At 37.1% G+C, this 17038-nt stretch overlaps 1 protein-coding gene across 1 annotated transcript in view; it reads right to left on the bottom strand.

The window, feature by feature from the left end:
- Positions 1-17038, bottom strand: part of adgrg6 (adhesion G protein-coupled receptor G6) — a 37588-nt gene that overhangs the window by 7856 nt on the left and 12694 nt on the right. Inside the window, 12 exon segments of the mRNA XM_042778046.1 lie at positions 762-902; positions 1735-1900; positions 2216-2417; positions 2495-2583; positions 2730-2816; positions 2818-2842; positions 3243-3382; positions 3512-3526; positions 3670-3722; positions 3920-4005; positions 10235-10303; positions 13092-13157. Of these exon segments, the coding sequence (XP_042633980.1) occupies positions 762-902; positions 1735-1900; positions 2216-2417; positions 2495-2583; positions 2730-2816; positions 2818-2842; positions 3243-3382; positions 3512-3526; positions 3670-3722; positions 3920-4005; positions 10235-10303; positions 13092-13157 (1139 nt within the window).

Here is a 17038-nt window from a genome sequence, read left to right as displayed (position 1 = left end):
GATGCATTCAAAGATAAGGAACATATTACACATACAGTATATGTTAATTGAATTCAAGACATACAGTTCACATGTTTGGGAAATATCTTTAAAAAGTCTCTTATGCTCATCAAGACTCCATTTATTTGATCAAATGCAACAAAAACAGTAATATTGTGAAATGTTATTATAATTAAAAATAACTATTTTCTATTTTAATAAATTCTAAAATATAATTTATTTCTGTGATAGCGAAGCTAAATTTTCAGCAACCATTCCGGTCTTCAGTGTCACATCTTTCAGAAATCACTCTGATATATTGATTAGGTACTAATGAAACTGTGATATGCTTTTTCAGGATTCTTTGAATAACAGACATTTTAAAAGAACGGCATCTACTTAAAATAGCAATATTTTGTAAAAGACTGTAAATTTAACACATCCTTGCTTAATAAAAGTATTATTTTTTTTTATTTTTTTTAAATCTTACTGACCCCAAACAAGTTTGAATGGTAGTGTATGTTACACAATGTTAAGCACAATTTAAAGTTTATTCTGAGGAGTTAGTTAACTCAGCACAGAGAAAACGTCCAGAGATTCATTACCGTACCATGAGCCATCCAAAGTGCTATTAACAGAAATATCAATGAGAACTGTCATTATTACAGTATATTGTTCTTCGGTCCTTTAAACAAAGCCTTATTGTAATGTGAATGGACCACAGATACTTCATTCAGAGAAAAACATTCAACAATAAAAAAGCTCAATCAGTTTGTTCTCACCTGAAAGAGTCCTGTCTTGCTGAAAAACATGAAGTTTATTCTGGACACGCTTTCCATTTGTGAATTACTCAAGTTGTGCAGTAGTGTTGGAGGTAAAGTGACCACAGCCAAAGCATTCTGGGCTTCTGACTCAAAATCAATCTGTGGAGGAAAAGTTACTTAAGTTATACCATAATGTGTGTAATAATGGTATAAGAGCTACATGTGCGTGATTGCATTTGAAGAGATTACTGCACCCTCTTCCAGAATAAAGTGGTAGTGAATCCATTAAAAGACCTCAAGTTAGATTCTGGATGAATAACCAATGATGCATTCTTGGAGATATAAAAATGGTAAGAATGTCCTGAAACGTGGCCTTCAGGTGAAAATCTAAACTGTTGTTAGGCTAATTTGTATTTTTATTCTTTAAAACCCCTTAAATAGTTCCAATGATTGAGTTAAACTTCAACTATAAACATACGAAATGGCACAAAAATACAACAATTTAAATGTGCAAGCATGCTAAAAATACAGAAAATCCACTTGCAAAAATATACATTCTGACATTCATGCCCTGAGAAGAGAGAAATGTGTCATTTTCTGAGTCGGTCTCAAACTGTACAATGTTGCTTTTTCCTTCCACAACTTTCCAGGAACCATTGGCTCTTAATCAATGGGTGCAACCCCTGGGCATGGTCCATACACGTCACCTCTCATTACACTGCTTGAATTTCTAAAGATTACTTTAAGACTTTACTGCTAAAATGTTTGACCAACCAAAAATACAGCTAAAATGTTTGGCCAGCCTGCTTGAGGAAGTCTTAAGCAGATTTTGTGTGCAGCACATGTTCAATTACACATGGATAACCAGAAACAGACGCCATCAAGCAAAAATACAAAACAAAAAACACTCACATACTCGTATAAAGACATGTCAAATCTCACATCAAAAGACATGAAGTAGAGAGGTGAACATTTTTTGAAGGATAATTACCTGAGGGTCTGTCTGGTTTGTGGCTATAAATGCACTGAAAGTGGTCCCATTAAAATTGCTGATGTTTAGAGCAGAAACTCCAACAGCCAGATATTTGGATGTGATGGCTAGTGAGGGTCCATCAAACTCAATCTTCTGCACCAATTCATCCACTGCTTTGAGAGCTCTGAACATGCCGATACAAAAACAAGACGCTCAGATGAGAAGACTAAAAAACTTCCAGACTAAACATAGTACAAGAAGACCCTTCAGTGAAACTGAAAACATTTGGACAGATCAGATACAAAAAATATAATGCTTTGCTTTCAAATAATATGTAGAAAGAATAATGCAATATTTAACCACATATAGCCATTTAAAACCGTAAAACTAAAAATAAAGGGAATAATTTCCATACAAGCTTGATAGAAACAGGCAATTGTTAAAATAGTGCCAGATGACAGCTGGATTCATTTTCTACAGTGCAGGTATGAGCACATACGTCTCTGAGGCGTCCTTTTGAGCGGCCTCTGAGCTGATCATGACGTTGGAGATGATAGTGACCACAGTGCTGGCCAGGGTGGCGTTGATTTTGGCTATGTTCACAAGCTCCTTCACCTTGAAGACAACCTGTGTCACCTCCTCCTTAGAGAGCTCACTATTAGTGATGTCAGCGAGCTGCACGGCCACTTCCATTGCATTCTCTGGTAAATTGAAAGTAAGAGTTACTGAAGCTGGTTTTGATTTCAGATTAATGTGTGCAGTGTGTATCAGAACCTACCTTGTGAAACTGAAATGCTTGTTATATTAGTGCAGTTTCCACGGTCCGGCAGGGTCCAATATGATGTATAATTATACTGGCTAATCATGCTAAAGAAAAAAAATAAAGAAAAAGAAAAATATTTAAATTGACTTTTCTAACACAGCTGCTAAAACATGATTACTGACTGTAACCACTTCAATTAGTAGTTTATTCCCATTTGCACCTATATTAGAAGGTATCAGAATTTACTCACCAAGTCCTGGATGCGTTTTGCTCTTTGTAAGGGAAACAGGGGATATACTGGGTGACTGTGGGTCTGCTCTCTGGCCATCTGTAGTGATGGGAACTCCTCTGCCCGACAGTTTTCTGAGGTAAGACAAACACAGAAACAAAATTTAAATGATTCACTTACAAAAGTTTCTTGAAGGAAGAGCCATCCTTCTGAAAATTCCCAACTATCCTCAAAGGTGCACTCAGTAGTTTTATCCCATTAAAAGGTTTTACCCTTAAGATATGAATAATTTATTTGAAAATATGATTAAAATCATATGGCTTTGATAAATAAAACTTTGCTGTGGTGTGAAGCTACATTCATGCTGCTAGGTATCAGTGTAAGTTCAAGGCAAATACCACATATTTTAATAGGAGATCAGTAATAATTAGTAATAATTATAATTTTATTTTGCAGTAATGTATGCAAGTGCTTATTAATAATTTACAGGGCTACTGCATTGTTATTAAACACTATGGAGCATGCCATATATACCCATTAAGTTCACAGTCACTCTGTTCAATATCAAGCCATTTCCAATTGCAGGGGCACTTCTCAGTATGTTCTCAATCTGTACTTCTGCCAGACTTGCATCAGTGGTATTCTTATACACCAGCAGGGCCATGTAGGTTTGTCTGAGAAGAAAGCAATATCATATTATATTTTTTAGAAATCAGTAATACTGAAAACAAAACATTGTGAAACATAGTTACTATTACATTAGAAAAATCAGACAAAAATGGTAGCAGTATGCAAATGTTTACCGTATAGTTGTGGCCCTTGAGAGAACAGTGTTAGGTTGGAGATTTAAAAGGGGGTAAAAGTGAGATTGTGAACAATCATTAAACAAAATGAACAATCATTAAATATAATAAAGAAATGTTTATTTACACTTTCAAGTAAAACAAAAAAAGAATCCTACCTGACACTTTCAACATAAACTCTGTAGATCCAGTTTTGAAATGTTTGATTGAGCTGTAAAAATCACAGAAATGGATTACTAAGCAGTGGCATGTTTAGAAAGAATTCAAATTTCATAAAATTACCAGTTATTTTAATATCCATTATTGGAGTTTTAAAATGTATTTAACACTGAAACAAACCATATATATATATATATATTTGTTTTTGTTTATTTTTTAAACTTATTAAAAAAAAAAATACAAATATACCCATTGAGATATCATCGTCTTAGCATCTCTGTCTGGGGTGTTTGCTTGTTCATCAGTTACCACGGGTGGTATTTTGTAAATATTATCTTTTGTAAGAGGATATTGTTGTTTTTTTTTATTATCAATCAAAACACGATTTAATCAATTCACATTTTTCTGTGTTGCATAGCAGTAGTTAAAAATTAAGTCTTTATCTTGGCAATTAGCTATTTTGAAACAAATGTGGTCTCAAGACAGATCTTCTAAATTAAATCTATCCAAAGCTTTGTAAAAACAAATTCAGTATATAAGATTTGGCAGTAAGAACAAAAACAAAACCTGATTCACTAAGCAATGTATTTTAAGAGCTACTGCTATGCTGCACTTCTATCACAAGATGGCTCTCATGTATCTTGAGTTGTTAGTGCTGGACTACTTTATAATCCATAACTACTCCATGCCAAGATTTTCTTAGGAGACTCCTAATATAATGATATTTTAAAAACTTATTTCCACAAATTGAAAATGTGAGAGAGCTTCCTTAGTACACTGTATTTTTACTCCACAACTCAGGTAGTCTCATAAAATCATTAGAGTGATAATTCTTGAAAGTACGGCTGAACAGTTCAATGTAAAATAAATAATTAAACAAAGCAGTCTCCTAAGAAGGAAGAATGATACAAATCTGGAAAATTACAAGAGACCTATGCACTCATTTTGAGTGAGCGAGTAACAGCCAGTATTGAAGAGCACTGAAACTCAATGATTGTCTGAACTGGCTATTGTTAATCTTACTACTTCTAGTAAATCACATGGAATCAAAAAAAAAAAAAATGTAATTTGCACACCAAGATGACAGACTGATTTTCCCCCCAAATTGAAAAACCATTCTACGATCACTTGCTCAGAAAATCACGATTCAGCAATAAAAGAAGATATCTCTCTTTCTAAGGTCTAGATTGTTATTGGAAAACATACTATTCCTGGTTGAAAGTCCACACAGGCATGTAATATGAAAGGGAGCTTTACATGGACATGGGGCCAGTTCATGAGAGTCTGTAATGGTCCCATTGGTGGCACCAGTATGCACAGAGCCAAAACCTGCGCTGACTCCTTTGGTTGGGGTGTTGACTGTGCCATTTGTGGGGACAAAAGACTGCTCGTCAATACTTAGAGACGGATGTGTCTCGCTAGCTGTGGTGGCGGGCTGAACAACGAGCATATTGTGGCTATGACTGGAGGGGTTTGCTGATTCATTCTTGGCCCAAAATGGGCGCTTTGTTGTTGTGGAGTGGGCATGTTTATTGTCCAGCAGGTCTTCACTGTGGCTGCTTGAGATGTACATTGATTTGGAGGGTTGGATGACTGGAACGGAGACAAGTTTTGATGGCGTGCTGCTTGTAAAGGTGGAAAATTTAAGAAAAGCAGAGTCTGGTGGGGTCTGAGATGACAGATCTGCACCAGTCACAGTCATTTGCAAAGGATGATGAGTGTGCAGCACATTCTCTGACAAAGATTCAAATGTGTGTCTATCTGTAGTTCTTAACAATTTATAGTCTTGAATAGTGTTTGAATGGCTCACAGTCTCCTCAGTGGTCATGTATGCAAAGTTACTATATGAATCAATGGAGTCATGTGTGCTGTTTTTGTGAAATGACTTTGAGACTTCTGAGACATTTAGAGAAGTAGTTGTGTTGAGAAACCATGTGGTAGTTGTGGCTTCAGCGTTTTTGTAGGTTGTACTTGTTCGACTATATGCACCAGAAATAACAAATCCATCATGATGAACATCTCCTGTAGAGTGAGAAGAAAGGACATTGCCAGGCTCTATGAAGTTAGAAATGTCTATTGTCTCTGATTGATGTCTGAATTTGGTTTCATAAGGTGAGGCCTCATCTGGTCCATTCTTACTTATCGAACTAAACAAAATTGAGGGAAATATTTCAGGTGATGTTATTTGGGATCTCTCCCCGTTGGCTTTGAAATAGTCGAACCATGCAGACGTGGACATGCCATGTTCTGAGCTAAAGTCAAAATTGTTGTGGGAGGACAAATCGAATGTGGGCGACACATCTAGCCTCTCCACTTTCATTTGGGAGTCTGAATTAAGGGGTGAAGACTGAGAACCTCTCCATTCGTCTGTCAGGACCACCGCAGAACCGTATGGTAATTCCGAACTAGCGCTGACAGAAATATGAGGCATATGTGACAAGTCCCTCAGATCAGCCTCTGGAGGATTAACATCCCCTTGCCTGCTTAAGCCTCTGAAAAGGGTCTCTGGCAATCTGTTTACACGCGATGGCTCCAGCACCAGAGGTGAATCTAATTTGGACTGGCTTCCCACTATTGACGTAGAAATGGCGCTCGTGATGCCTGGATACACAGTGAGAACACTAAGAGTTGGGAATTGGCTGGAGTCAACAGCTTGTGGGTTTTCAGAGAGGATGAACTGATTGTTCATTGAGGGTAAAACCAGGTCAGTGTTGTTTTTGGCATCAGAGATAAAAAGACTTTGGGCTGAGCCAGGTGTCAGAGATTGGAAAACATCAGTGTGAGTCGAAGAAGACAACAGACTTGGTCTGATGGCCTCTGTCATTAAGGAGTCACTTTGAACCCCTGCAGTAGGCATCGAATTCAGTGGCTCAATAAGAGTGGCAGCGCTGTGGGTTGAATCCATAAGCAGTCCAGCCACTGGCTCGACACTATGAGAAGCGAGAGAGGAGATAACAAGTCTCTCTGTTGTGAGGGAATAGCTGCCCTGTGGAACGAGAGGGCTCGCTGCCAAAGGCTCTCTGAGCAAAATAGTTTGATCGAGGAGATAGTCGAAAGAGCTCTGTTGAGAGTTTGATGAAGAACAGGAAGAGGTGGTATCGGTAAGACTATACTCAGGTTCTGTAAAGCCTGTCCTGACATTACCCTCTGCTAAAGTTTCCACCTGGTCATGTATAACCGTTGTGGGCTCAATGGTGGACTTTTTCTGATCTTTAAAGGTGTCCTCAATGGCAGTTGCCTCTGAGAGGCCCCAGGGCACAGTACTTGTTAGCTTTAAATCAACAAGGTGTGTGGGCGACCGCTCTGGCCATGCTGCTGTTTGGTCTGAGAGACTCTTGAGCTCAGGCTGAATCATTTGCACACCTGTTCCTCTCAGAGTCATGGCAGGAGATGGGATAAGTGTCCAGCTGCTGTCTGTCTCCAGCCGCTCCGAGACCTGTGCCAGCTCTGACATTGCCCAGGGTACACTAAGGTCTGACTGACTGTGTAAATGTTCCTGTTTACTAACAGCCTGTCTCATTGGTCCAAAAGCCGTGGTGTTGACAGCAAGCACACTTTCTACCTCTAAGAAAGACATGTTATGAGGGATGGCAGTGGCCAAGCTTTCATCCAGGGAGTAGGTGGAATCAAAATCGAACAGGCTGAAGACATCATCATCCAAGTTAATGTCGTAAAAAAATGCCTCCGGGCCAAAACCAGATGGATAATCAAGTATCTCCGTGCTGTTCTTGTCACTATCGCTCAGGACCAGTTGGGGAGCTAGTGGCTTATTCTTACGATTACTGAGTGATGGCACCTGGAAAGACTCAAAATCTTCACTCTGATTGTGAGCATCTGGTTGCCACGGAGGCTTCACCTGGTAATAGGCTGGCCTCATGCTTGTAGAGTCTGTTTTCTTAGCAACGGAGGCCATTGTAGATGTTTTCAGCAAGTGGGATTCATTCGTCATGCTTATTGTTGATTGGGCAGGCGGCTTGGTCAGATGGATGGCGGGATGTTTGTGTGGCCGAGAGACGGCAGCCTCAACTTTCTTCTTCACTGGCCAGATGAGGGGTGTGGAGATGAAGCCGAGTGATGTTATGGGGCCCCGGGGAGCAGGAGCAACATGAGGCCTAGCAGGGGGAGAGCTAGTGGATAGAGTCTCAGTGCGAGGAGTAAACCGCAGTAGTGACCACAAAAATGCAGCCCTCTCTTTCTCTGCTCCAGCTCAATTATTCAGCAGAGGATCCCAGATTTGGTAAAAATGAAGAGGTCAGAGCAGGCTATTATTTATCTTTGCAGATACATAGTACACCATATAACAGAACAATATACTGGAAAGCCAACCTGGAAAAAATCCCATTCTAAAAACAATATAGAACAAGCACAATAACTGTTAAAAAAAACACAAACATAATCCAGTGATTAAAACATAACCGATGACTGTTAAGAAAGCAAAAAGGAAGTTATACAGCAGAAACAGGATTTCAGGAAATCTGTCTGGAAAGCAATGCTAATGTTAGTGCATAAGGAAGTAAAGAGAGATAATATTAGCATCATAAATAAGCCATTAATTATAAAATAGATTATATTATAGTACACAGAGTGCTATGCACAAAATAAAAGGACATGAATGGTAGTTAATTTTGAAATGTAGCTTTGCTAAAAGCAAGAGAACAGAAGAGATCTGTTGGTTGGCTGCCCAGAAAGGTTTTAGATCAACACATTTAGGGAATTTAAGAATATGCAAGGAAAGAGAAGAGCGAAGTGTTTAAAGACTGCTGATCACCTGAAAAAAAAAAAATACAAAAAGCTTTCAAGATTCTGACAGATACATACAGGAAGTACACATCAAGTCCAAATTGAAAAAATAAAATAAAATATAAAATAAACGGATTTAAGATAATCCCAGCACACACTTGACAAATTAGAGTTAGTATGATGTTTATTTATACAATTAATTCTTAAAATTCTAGTAGGTAATTATGCTAATATTCCACAAGTATACAAAACATGCATAAAAATAGGTATGAGGCCTTTCATCAGCACCCAGAGCATTTCAGAGCATTTAACCAATCGTTTTAATTCCTGTTCCCATTTAAACAAGCTAGCAGTTCCCATTCTGCCAATTCAAATGAAAGTTTAGCAGTGACATTCCCTGGTAAGCACAAGCGAGCCATTTATGACATCAGAGAACAGGTTTGGCTTACCATTGGTTTTGCGGTTGGGCAGAGGTGAGTTAGTAGCAGCAGCTGCAGATGAAGGAATGGATTAAGTGACTGATGAATGGTTTAGGTAAATGAACACACATAGAGTTAAACTATGTACAAAGGACATGAGACAAGGGTCCATATACTGCCATGCAATTTTTGTTGGGCAATTCTGAGTAATTTGGCTAATAAAACTGTTATTTGATAATACATCTTTTGTTAGAAGTGATGTCTTACCAGGATTGATGGGTGGCGGGTTAGATTGGATTAAAGATGATGTAGTTGATACTAATGATGGCACACACAGACATGTTAAATGTTTGGTTAGTAAGGCAATATATAGCATACATGTATGTTAATGGCTAAATAAAAAGAAATATTTTGCTCAGTAATGGTTAGCTTACCAGAAGTAGGTGTTGTTTTAGTGCTAGTAGTTTGTGTGAGTAGAGCTAGTGTTGGTACAAAGAGGCAGAGCCATACATGTATTAGTGAGGGCATTTATCATACCTCATTAAATTGAATTCAAACCAGTAGGAAACCTAGATATCTGCTTACCAGATGTTGGGGTTAAAGTCATGCTAGAAGTAGATGTGTATGAAAGAGTAGTAGTAAGAGCTGATGAAGAAAATAGAGATAATGAGCTCTACTGACATGCATCCATCTTTAAAATTACAAAACAAACATCTACTGGGTTATCTGCTACATAAGATTATTTTAAAAATGTAGATATGCATTTGACTTGGAACATGCCAGTGAAGAAATTAATGATGTAAGAAATTATTTATTTGACAGATGGCATATGACAATTTTATTTATTTTTATACAACACAAGAATAAATAATTGATGACAGTTTTCATTTTGGGGTAAACTATCCCCAGTTATATTAAGTAAACCGCCTCATTTGGCATCTATTTAAATTTAAACAATAAACGGCACTGTTAGATGCCAGAACAAATGAAGAAAAAAAGATGAAAAGAGAGGGAAAAGAACATTTAAAAGCAGTTAATACTGTTTACTAACTTTTAAATCACCTGTAACTGCAATGATATGACAGAAAAAAAATAACTAGGGACATTATCAGTAGGGTGCTGTGATTCAACCGATTCACCAAATAAAGCAAACATTCTCACTGGCATTTTTTCAAATCTACTTCTGAACGTCAAAAAAAAAAGCATTTAAAATTCTGGAACAAAGCCACTAATATTAATAAAACATCTCTTTTTTTTTTAAATGGAACATTACTTTCGCAGCTAATAATTACGTTCTCCAAATGAGTTTAACACCACCTGTTCTGCATTAGGCAAAAGACACAACCATCATGAAACAAAAGGAACACAGGCATAAAATGATGAGAAGGCAGATGTGAATGCTTACCATGGGTTGCTGCATTAATAGGAATCGTGTTAGTGGTGGCAATGGAAGCGGTGGTAACAGTTAATGTTGCTGGTGGCAGGGATGGAAGGAGGGCACACTGGCATTAAATGGAGGTTAGAGTGAAACCAAAAATGCAAGAACAACTGGTGGAGCAAATTAACTGCAAATGTTGTGTGCATTACAAGCATAGCCAGAGATGAATATGAAAAAAAAGAGAATTACCAAAAATGTGAAATATGACTTGTTCTAAAACTATTTAATGGCAAGAAAAAATTGGCAACAAATGATTGTTTTTAACTTCCCTTGCTGAGTCACACAATGTGCTGAAAAGGGAGATGTTTGCCTGCTAGTTCTCATGTTTTCCTCACAATTGTTTGTCTGTTACTAGTCATTTTCTACAAACACCCAGTAGGTCAAATTCTACCTTGTGTATCCTCAGAAATACATAGTCAGTCTGTCTTTTTTCCACTTATGATTTTTTCCTTTTTCCAGTTATATGTAATTAATCATTGTGAAATTTCGAGGAGGCAATTATATAGAAGTTACCTGTGATTCCCTAACCCAAAAACTCATCCAACTTTAGTGAAACATCATACTCTATATACAGTAAATTGATATGGATTTCTCTGCATAGATATTTTAACTCTTTGATAGGTTGCTCCTGCAAACATTTGATACATTAAAGGGGTCATATGACGTTGCTAAAAAGAACATTATTTGGTGTATTTGGTGTAATGAAATGTGTTTATGCAGTTTAAGGTTCAAAAACATTATTTTCCACATATTGAACATTATTGTTTCTCCTCTATGCCCCGCCTTTCTGAAACGCATAGTTTTTTACAAAGCTCATCGGTCTGAAAAGTGAGGTGTGCTCTGATTGGCCAGCTATCCAGTGCTTTGTGATTGGCCAAATGCCTCAAACGTGTGACGGAAATGTTACGCCCCTTGTCATACTGTGATGCTGTGTCCCGGTCAGATCACCAGCGCGACAAAACAAAAACAATAAAAACCCATTACAAACGAGCCATTTGTTGCATCCAGTGGGGACATAATTACAGATAATAATGACTTGTACTGTATTTTTACGAGTTATGTTGCATCGCGCTGCGTAAACATAAAACCATATCTGCATTTGTGATCGGAGAAACAAAAAAGCAAGCGCTACTCTACACCAGCGGTTCTCAATTCCAGTCCTTGCTCCCCCAGCTCTGCATATTTTGCACGTCTCTCTGTTAACACACCTGATTCAGATAATCAACTCCTCCGTGCATGAACTGTGTTCCCATTGACATGGTTCCTACACAGTGTTCATTGCTTACTACTCCCTGAGCAGGGGAAATCTGTTGAACCTCACTTTGGAACATTTCTTCATGGATTTGCACTGCGCAACATCTTCACACACGGGAAGGTGAGATAATATACCTCTGTAAATAAATACAATTTAAATTTATGTCTCGCACACTTCAATGCACTGTGAATGGAACATATACGTTTGCTTTGAACTGGAATCATGGCGGAATATCCTGTGATGTCCACTTCGCAGTGTTCAGAGCAGGGGGGCGCGAGGACTGGAATCGAGAACCACTGCTCAAAACTTGCGTTTGAATCATCATTGGCAAATCCTTTACATATGTAAACGTACTTGCGTAGCACACATCTAAATATTTGGGTTGAAACAGCGTCTCCACAACAAGGCGCCGACCGCAACAGCGAGAATCAAAGTTACGCCTTCTTTTTTTGCGTGAACATTTGGGCGGCGTTATGTAAATCTTCCCACATTGTGACGCAGACATGTGGGGGCGTGTTTAAATGAGGCGTTTTAGGAGGGCGTGGACCAGTCTTAACTTTAATTAAGAATATCTCTTTGGGTTTGAGACTTTAGTTTTTGCAACTTTAGGGATCTTCTCCATTCACAGACAGCTTGTAACACTCCAAAGAGAAAGGAAAACTTGAAATCACATCATATGGCCCCTTTAAACAAAAAACAAACAAACAAAAAAAAACGATGATGACAATAATAGTTCAGTGACGAAAAGAATGGCAAAGTTAATGAAAGAATTAAAGGTTATTCCTTACCCCAGAAGACTAACTTTATTGAAAGACTGTCAAATCTCCAGGCATGAATCTGCCATTTTTATACTTCATGGGAATGAATATTACACAGTGAAATTTCAGTAGACCAGTGGGAAAGAAGCATGGGATAATGACATTTAATGGCCATTACTAAGGACAGGAGGCCTGAGGATTCTCATGGCTCCCAGATGATGACAGACGTTTACTGGCCACCAATTCAGTAAAGGGGTGTCTTAATGAGCGGAAGCCAAGATGTTTGTTTGGCATGCTTACGCACAGCTAAAGGACGAAGACTTGCCAATTAGTATTATATAAAATATTCAAGGAAAATTATTGTAGTTTAAACTCTTTAATGTTAAAATTAGCAATGAAATTAAGAGACAAAGGAAGCAACCCTTACGAAAAATAAGTTTATTCAAGTGTGCTATTAGTATACTTATTTTAAACTAAAAAATAGGAAAGTATATTTTTAGTTTACTTTTTATGTACTTCTCAGAAATGGGCTTTATGTACTTCTAAGATATAAACTTATAATGACAATTAAGTATACTTGACTTATACTTACAAAAAGTCAAAATATACTTGAACTTTACTTAAGTATACTTAATAAAATAAACTTGAAGTATACTACTTTTTGGTAAGGGAAGTCATATAAATGAGTCAAAAAGGTCAAGACTTTGTTTAGACAATAAGTGTTTATATTGGGTCAACTAATTATGTCGCAAACTATGTTTTAAGGAATGTTCTCAGCATGAAAAGTTATAATAAGGATATTTCTTCCTACCTGGGCAGCCAAGTCCAGGGGAAGCACAACCCGTGGTTCTCGGGGAAAGAGTTGCTATGGCAGTACCTAAGAAAGATTTGCATTTAACATTTAACATTTTATGATCCAATAAATGTGAAACTAAATAAATAGTTTACATTGTGAAAACATTTGATATTCAACATTCATAAAAATATCTATTAGATCTAAATAATACACATAAACTCTTTTTTAATCTAAAAATCTAAAATGAATCAGGTTTAAGATGGACAGACTTGGCCTTTCCCAAAGCACTGTCAAAAATATGAATTCTCTCTCTTTTACATCCATGAATAGAAATTCAAATCTACCTTAGGACAAGATTTGGATTGTAAAAGTGTCATACATTTCCCAGCACTCCTCTGGGCTTTCACAATGGAATGTGACCTCAAAATGTCCACACTGAAACTTGAACATCAGCAACTCCGGTGGAATTTAATAATTTGCCACAGCTGAATGACAGAAATGTTCTGTGGGCTGATTTGATCGAGGCACAAGGAATGCCACCTTTTCTCAACACATATCCATTAGGAATGTGTGAAATACCAAATTGCATCTTGTTTCGCAATTCATCCACTAGTTTCTGACAAAGTTCAAGCTGTGTTTAAACAACATTCTCGAACACATAAAGACACCAAATCTTCGAAATAATTTAAAAGCCAGACAATCCACAAAACCAAAACCTCAACGTGCAATGCAAATCTACTGGTTAAGCTTTAGTCAATGAAATCCTCATCAGAGCATGTCTGAGGATTGGAGCAATAACCAAAAGTCTAGTCAATAAACCATTTGCATGGACCAAGATTTGAAAGGTTTTCCAAAATCTGTTTGATTTTTTTCCACCTTTTAAGAGATTTGATGGCTAAATGTAAATCAAAAAGCTATCGGTTCCAAAAAAAAAAAGAAAAAAAAAACTGATTATTTTGACATTTTCAAATAACTCTGACTTAACTCTGAGGACAAGTAATTTGTGAAAAAGATGATTTGATTCAGGTGTGAAACTACAGAGGAACAAATCCATAGCACATCCTAGGAATGAAGTAGCAGGGTAACTTTTAAGAGCTCTTAAATATATACGGAGACATCACATTGCGACAACTGTCCAGCGTTATAGCGCAGAGTTTCTGATCATCCTCTGTAAAAGGCAGGTTGAGGCGGGAAAAAAACCTGAGCTGTTCTAAAGACAGACTCCTCCGCTGTGTTTCCATGCAAGGTTGGATCGCTGTCTTCCACTGGTCTTGACAAAGGATGAGAGGGAACCACATGAGTAGCCAATGGAAAGACAGGGGAGGGTAGCATTTTAAAAGCATGCTTATTAGTGACAGCATTAGTTTTGCTCCGGGCTCAACTTCACAGGCCTCTTGACTTTATGCCAACATCACAAGCACAGCTGGCTGTAACTGAGCAAAGGAAATAGTTATGTGTCATAGGTTCCAGCATCTAACTGTCTGCAGTAGGCTAAGGGGGTCTTACACTGCTCCTGACAAGGCCAAAAAATGCTAGCAAAAAGCAAAAATGCCCTGGAACAGGTCTAGCACTCAAATGGCAAAAATTCTAAATGAATGAATGGAACAAAAGAATGTATTAAAAGGGGTAGTTCATTCAGTGTGATTATTTATTCACCATCATTTCATCACAAACCTGTATGACTTTCTTTAGTAGAGAACCAAAAAGGTAAATTTCTGAAAATATTCTGGCCACTCTTTTAAAAATACTGAAAGGACTGTCAAGCTACAAAATGAAATAAGCACCATTAAAATATCATAAAGACAATTCATGAAGGAATCATTCTTTAGATTCAGATATTCTAAATGAATCATGTGATCCGAGTCACACAATCAGGCTAAATGATTTATTTTAGAAATGGACAGATCTGGTTCCCATGTTAGTTAACAGCTCGCTGGAAATGAAGATTTTCAGTGAATAATAACTTAAAATTCACAAAGCTGATATACTGACTCCAGATGTGCTGATATTTCTTATGGTGCTTTTACATTCTTTATGACGCTTGAAGCTTCATTCTCCATTCAGTTCACATCAATAGAAGAGAGTAACCACTGGCATACTGGAAATGAACCTTTTTTTCCCCTTAAAAAGTAGAAAGTAAAGAAAGTCATACTGGTTTGAAATGACAAGCAGGTGAGTAAATATAAGTATACACCAATAAACATCAGCTCTCCTGTCAGAAGTAAATGTCCATTATGTAGTTCAGCACATTTCACAGAAAATACACTATTATGTGCAAAAAGCATCTGCAGGTACAGCCACATTGAATGACATTGTGTACACGTCATGCATAACCTTCACAGCTCAAAGCAAGCAATTATGCATATATTAGGCATGTTAGCAGTACACTCACCACTAGTTGAAGCTGTTAAGTGAATGCAATTTGGGTAACAGACTGCAAAAGAAGATGAGAAATTAGTTGCCTTTACAAACTACAGTTAGCATAAGCACTTCATTCAATTCAAGTTAGCCAGTGGCAGTGATATGCAAGTAAACTGCATACAGTATCTATTAAAGGAATTTCATGCTTTGAAATGGACAGATAATTAAAAAGCTTTTGAAAACATGAATCACAGTATATACAAGTAAACAGTGGAAGTCCACATTGAAAATCTTGGGTTCAACATCCAATTAAACCTTGCATCAAATAATTTTAGAAAAAAACAACAACACTCAAATAAATGCAAGTCAAATAAGAAAAAAAGCAATTCTGCAGTGGCTATTTATGAGATATTACTTTTGTGTAATGTGTGATGCACAAGATGGTGATCAGTCAAGGCTATCATTATCAAATAATTCTGTATAATATGGTCGTCAGGCTTTTTCACAAAGCAAAAGTGGGGCAAATCAAATAATACATTTGTGTAGATTTTTCACTTAAACTTTTCACTCATATAATTTTCATGCTAATAATATCATTTACAATGAAGAAACTGTCAAAAAAGAAGCATTTTCAGAGCATTTTCAGAGCCAACTGTATATTAACATAAAAAGACATTGTTTTATGACATTGTGCATCGTTAATGATGGCATATGATTGGTTATCTAAAGGAACTCTGATGAGGAATCAGTGCCCTCTCTGTTCTGTCCTCCTGACAAGGAAATACCTTCAACAGGGATCTATATAGGCGATTTAACAGGTTATCCAGAGAAAATAATTCCAACACTACTTCCATCACTAACACAGACCAAATGTTGACACAGGACATATGGCTTTATCTGTCTTTAGAGCACAGAAAGTTACTGAGTTAATGCTTTTGATCTGTGGGGCCATAGTTTAAAGCTACACTTTTTTCCATGGGCTGCTGACCCAAGCTGTGCTGGGCATCTAGAGTTTCAGGAACCTAGCTAAGTGGAAGAAAGCAGTCCCTGGTGAGGCTTGTTATGCATATGAGTCATGCCTGCCTTTGCTCTATTCCACCCAAAGCTCATTCCTCTATACGCTGAGAGTTGGAGGGCATTTGAAGGACTTTAAAAGTACTGGCTTAGGTAGCAGTAGGAGAAATGGTTCTGAAGATTATTTCTGTATTTGTTTTTTTTTTTTTTATCAGAAATTGCAAGAGGAATGGACAAACTAAGGGCCCCTTCAAACCTGGCATTAACATCCATTTGCATCTGGAAAGTATCTGGATATGCTTTAACTAGACTGCATTTTCACCTTGCACTTCACCTTGTTTCCAGTGTGATACAATAACACGTATTTATGTAAAATGGAAAACAGCACTTACATATTATTTAAGTGTTATATGGACATAAAAAAAAAACCTTATGCAAACCTTATGTCTTATGCAAGTTCACTTCTCAAATTTTATTTATTATTATATTATATTTTAGAATTATATTATTAATATATCAATCATAGTAAAAAATTACTCATCAGAAAAATTATTCATCAAACAAATTTTTCTACTTGTACCTTGTGG

Source organism: Cyprinus carpio, chromosome A20, assembly GCF_018340385.1.
Source record: "Cyprinus carpio isolate SPL01 chromosome A20, ASM1834038v1, whole genome shotgun sequence".
Classification (NCBI taxonomy): domain Eukaryota; kingdom Metazoa; phylum Chordata; class Actinopteri; order Cypriniformes; family Cyprinidae; genus Cyprinus; species Cyprinus carpio.
Note: the sequence above shows the minus strand (reverse complement) of the source record. Positions and strands in the feature narration are given on the sequence as shown.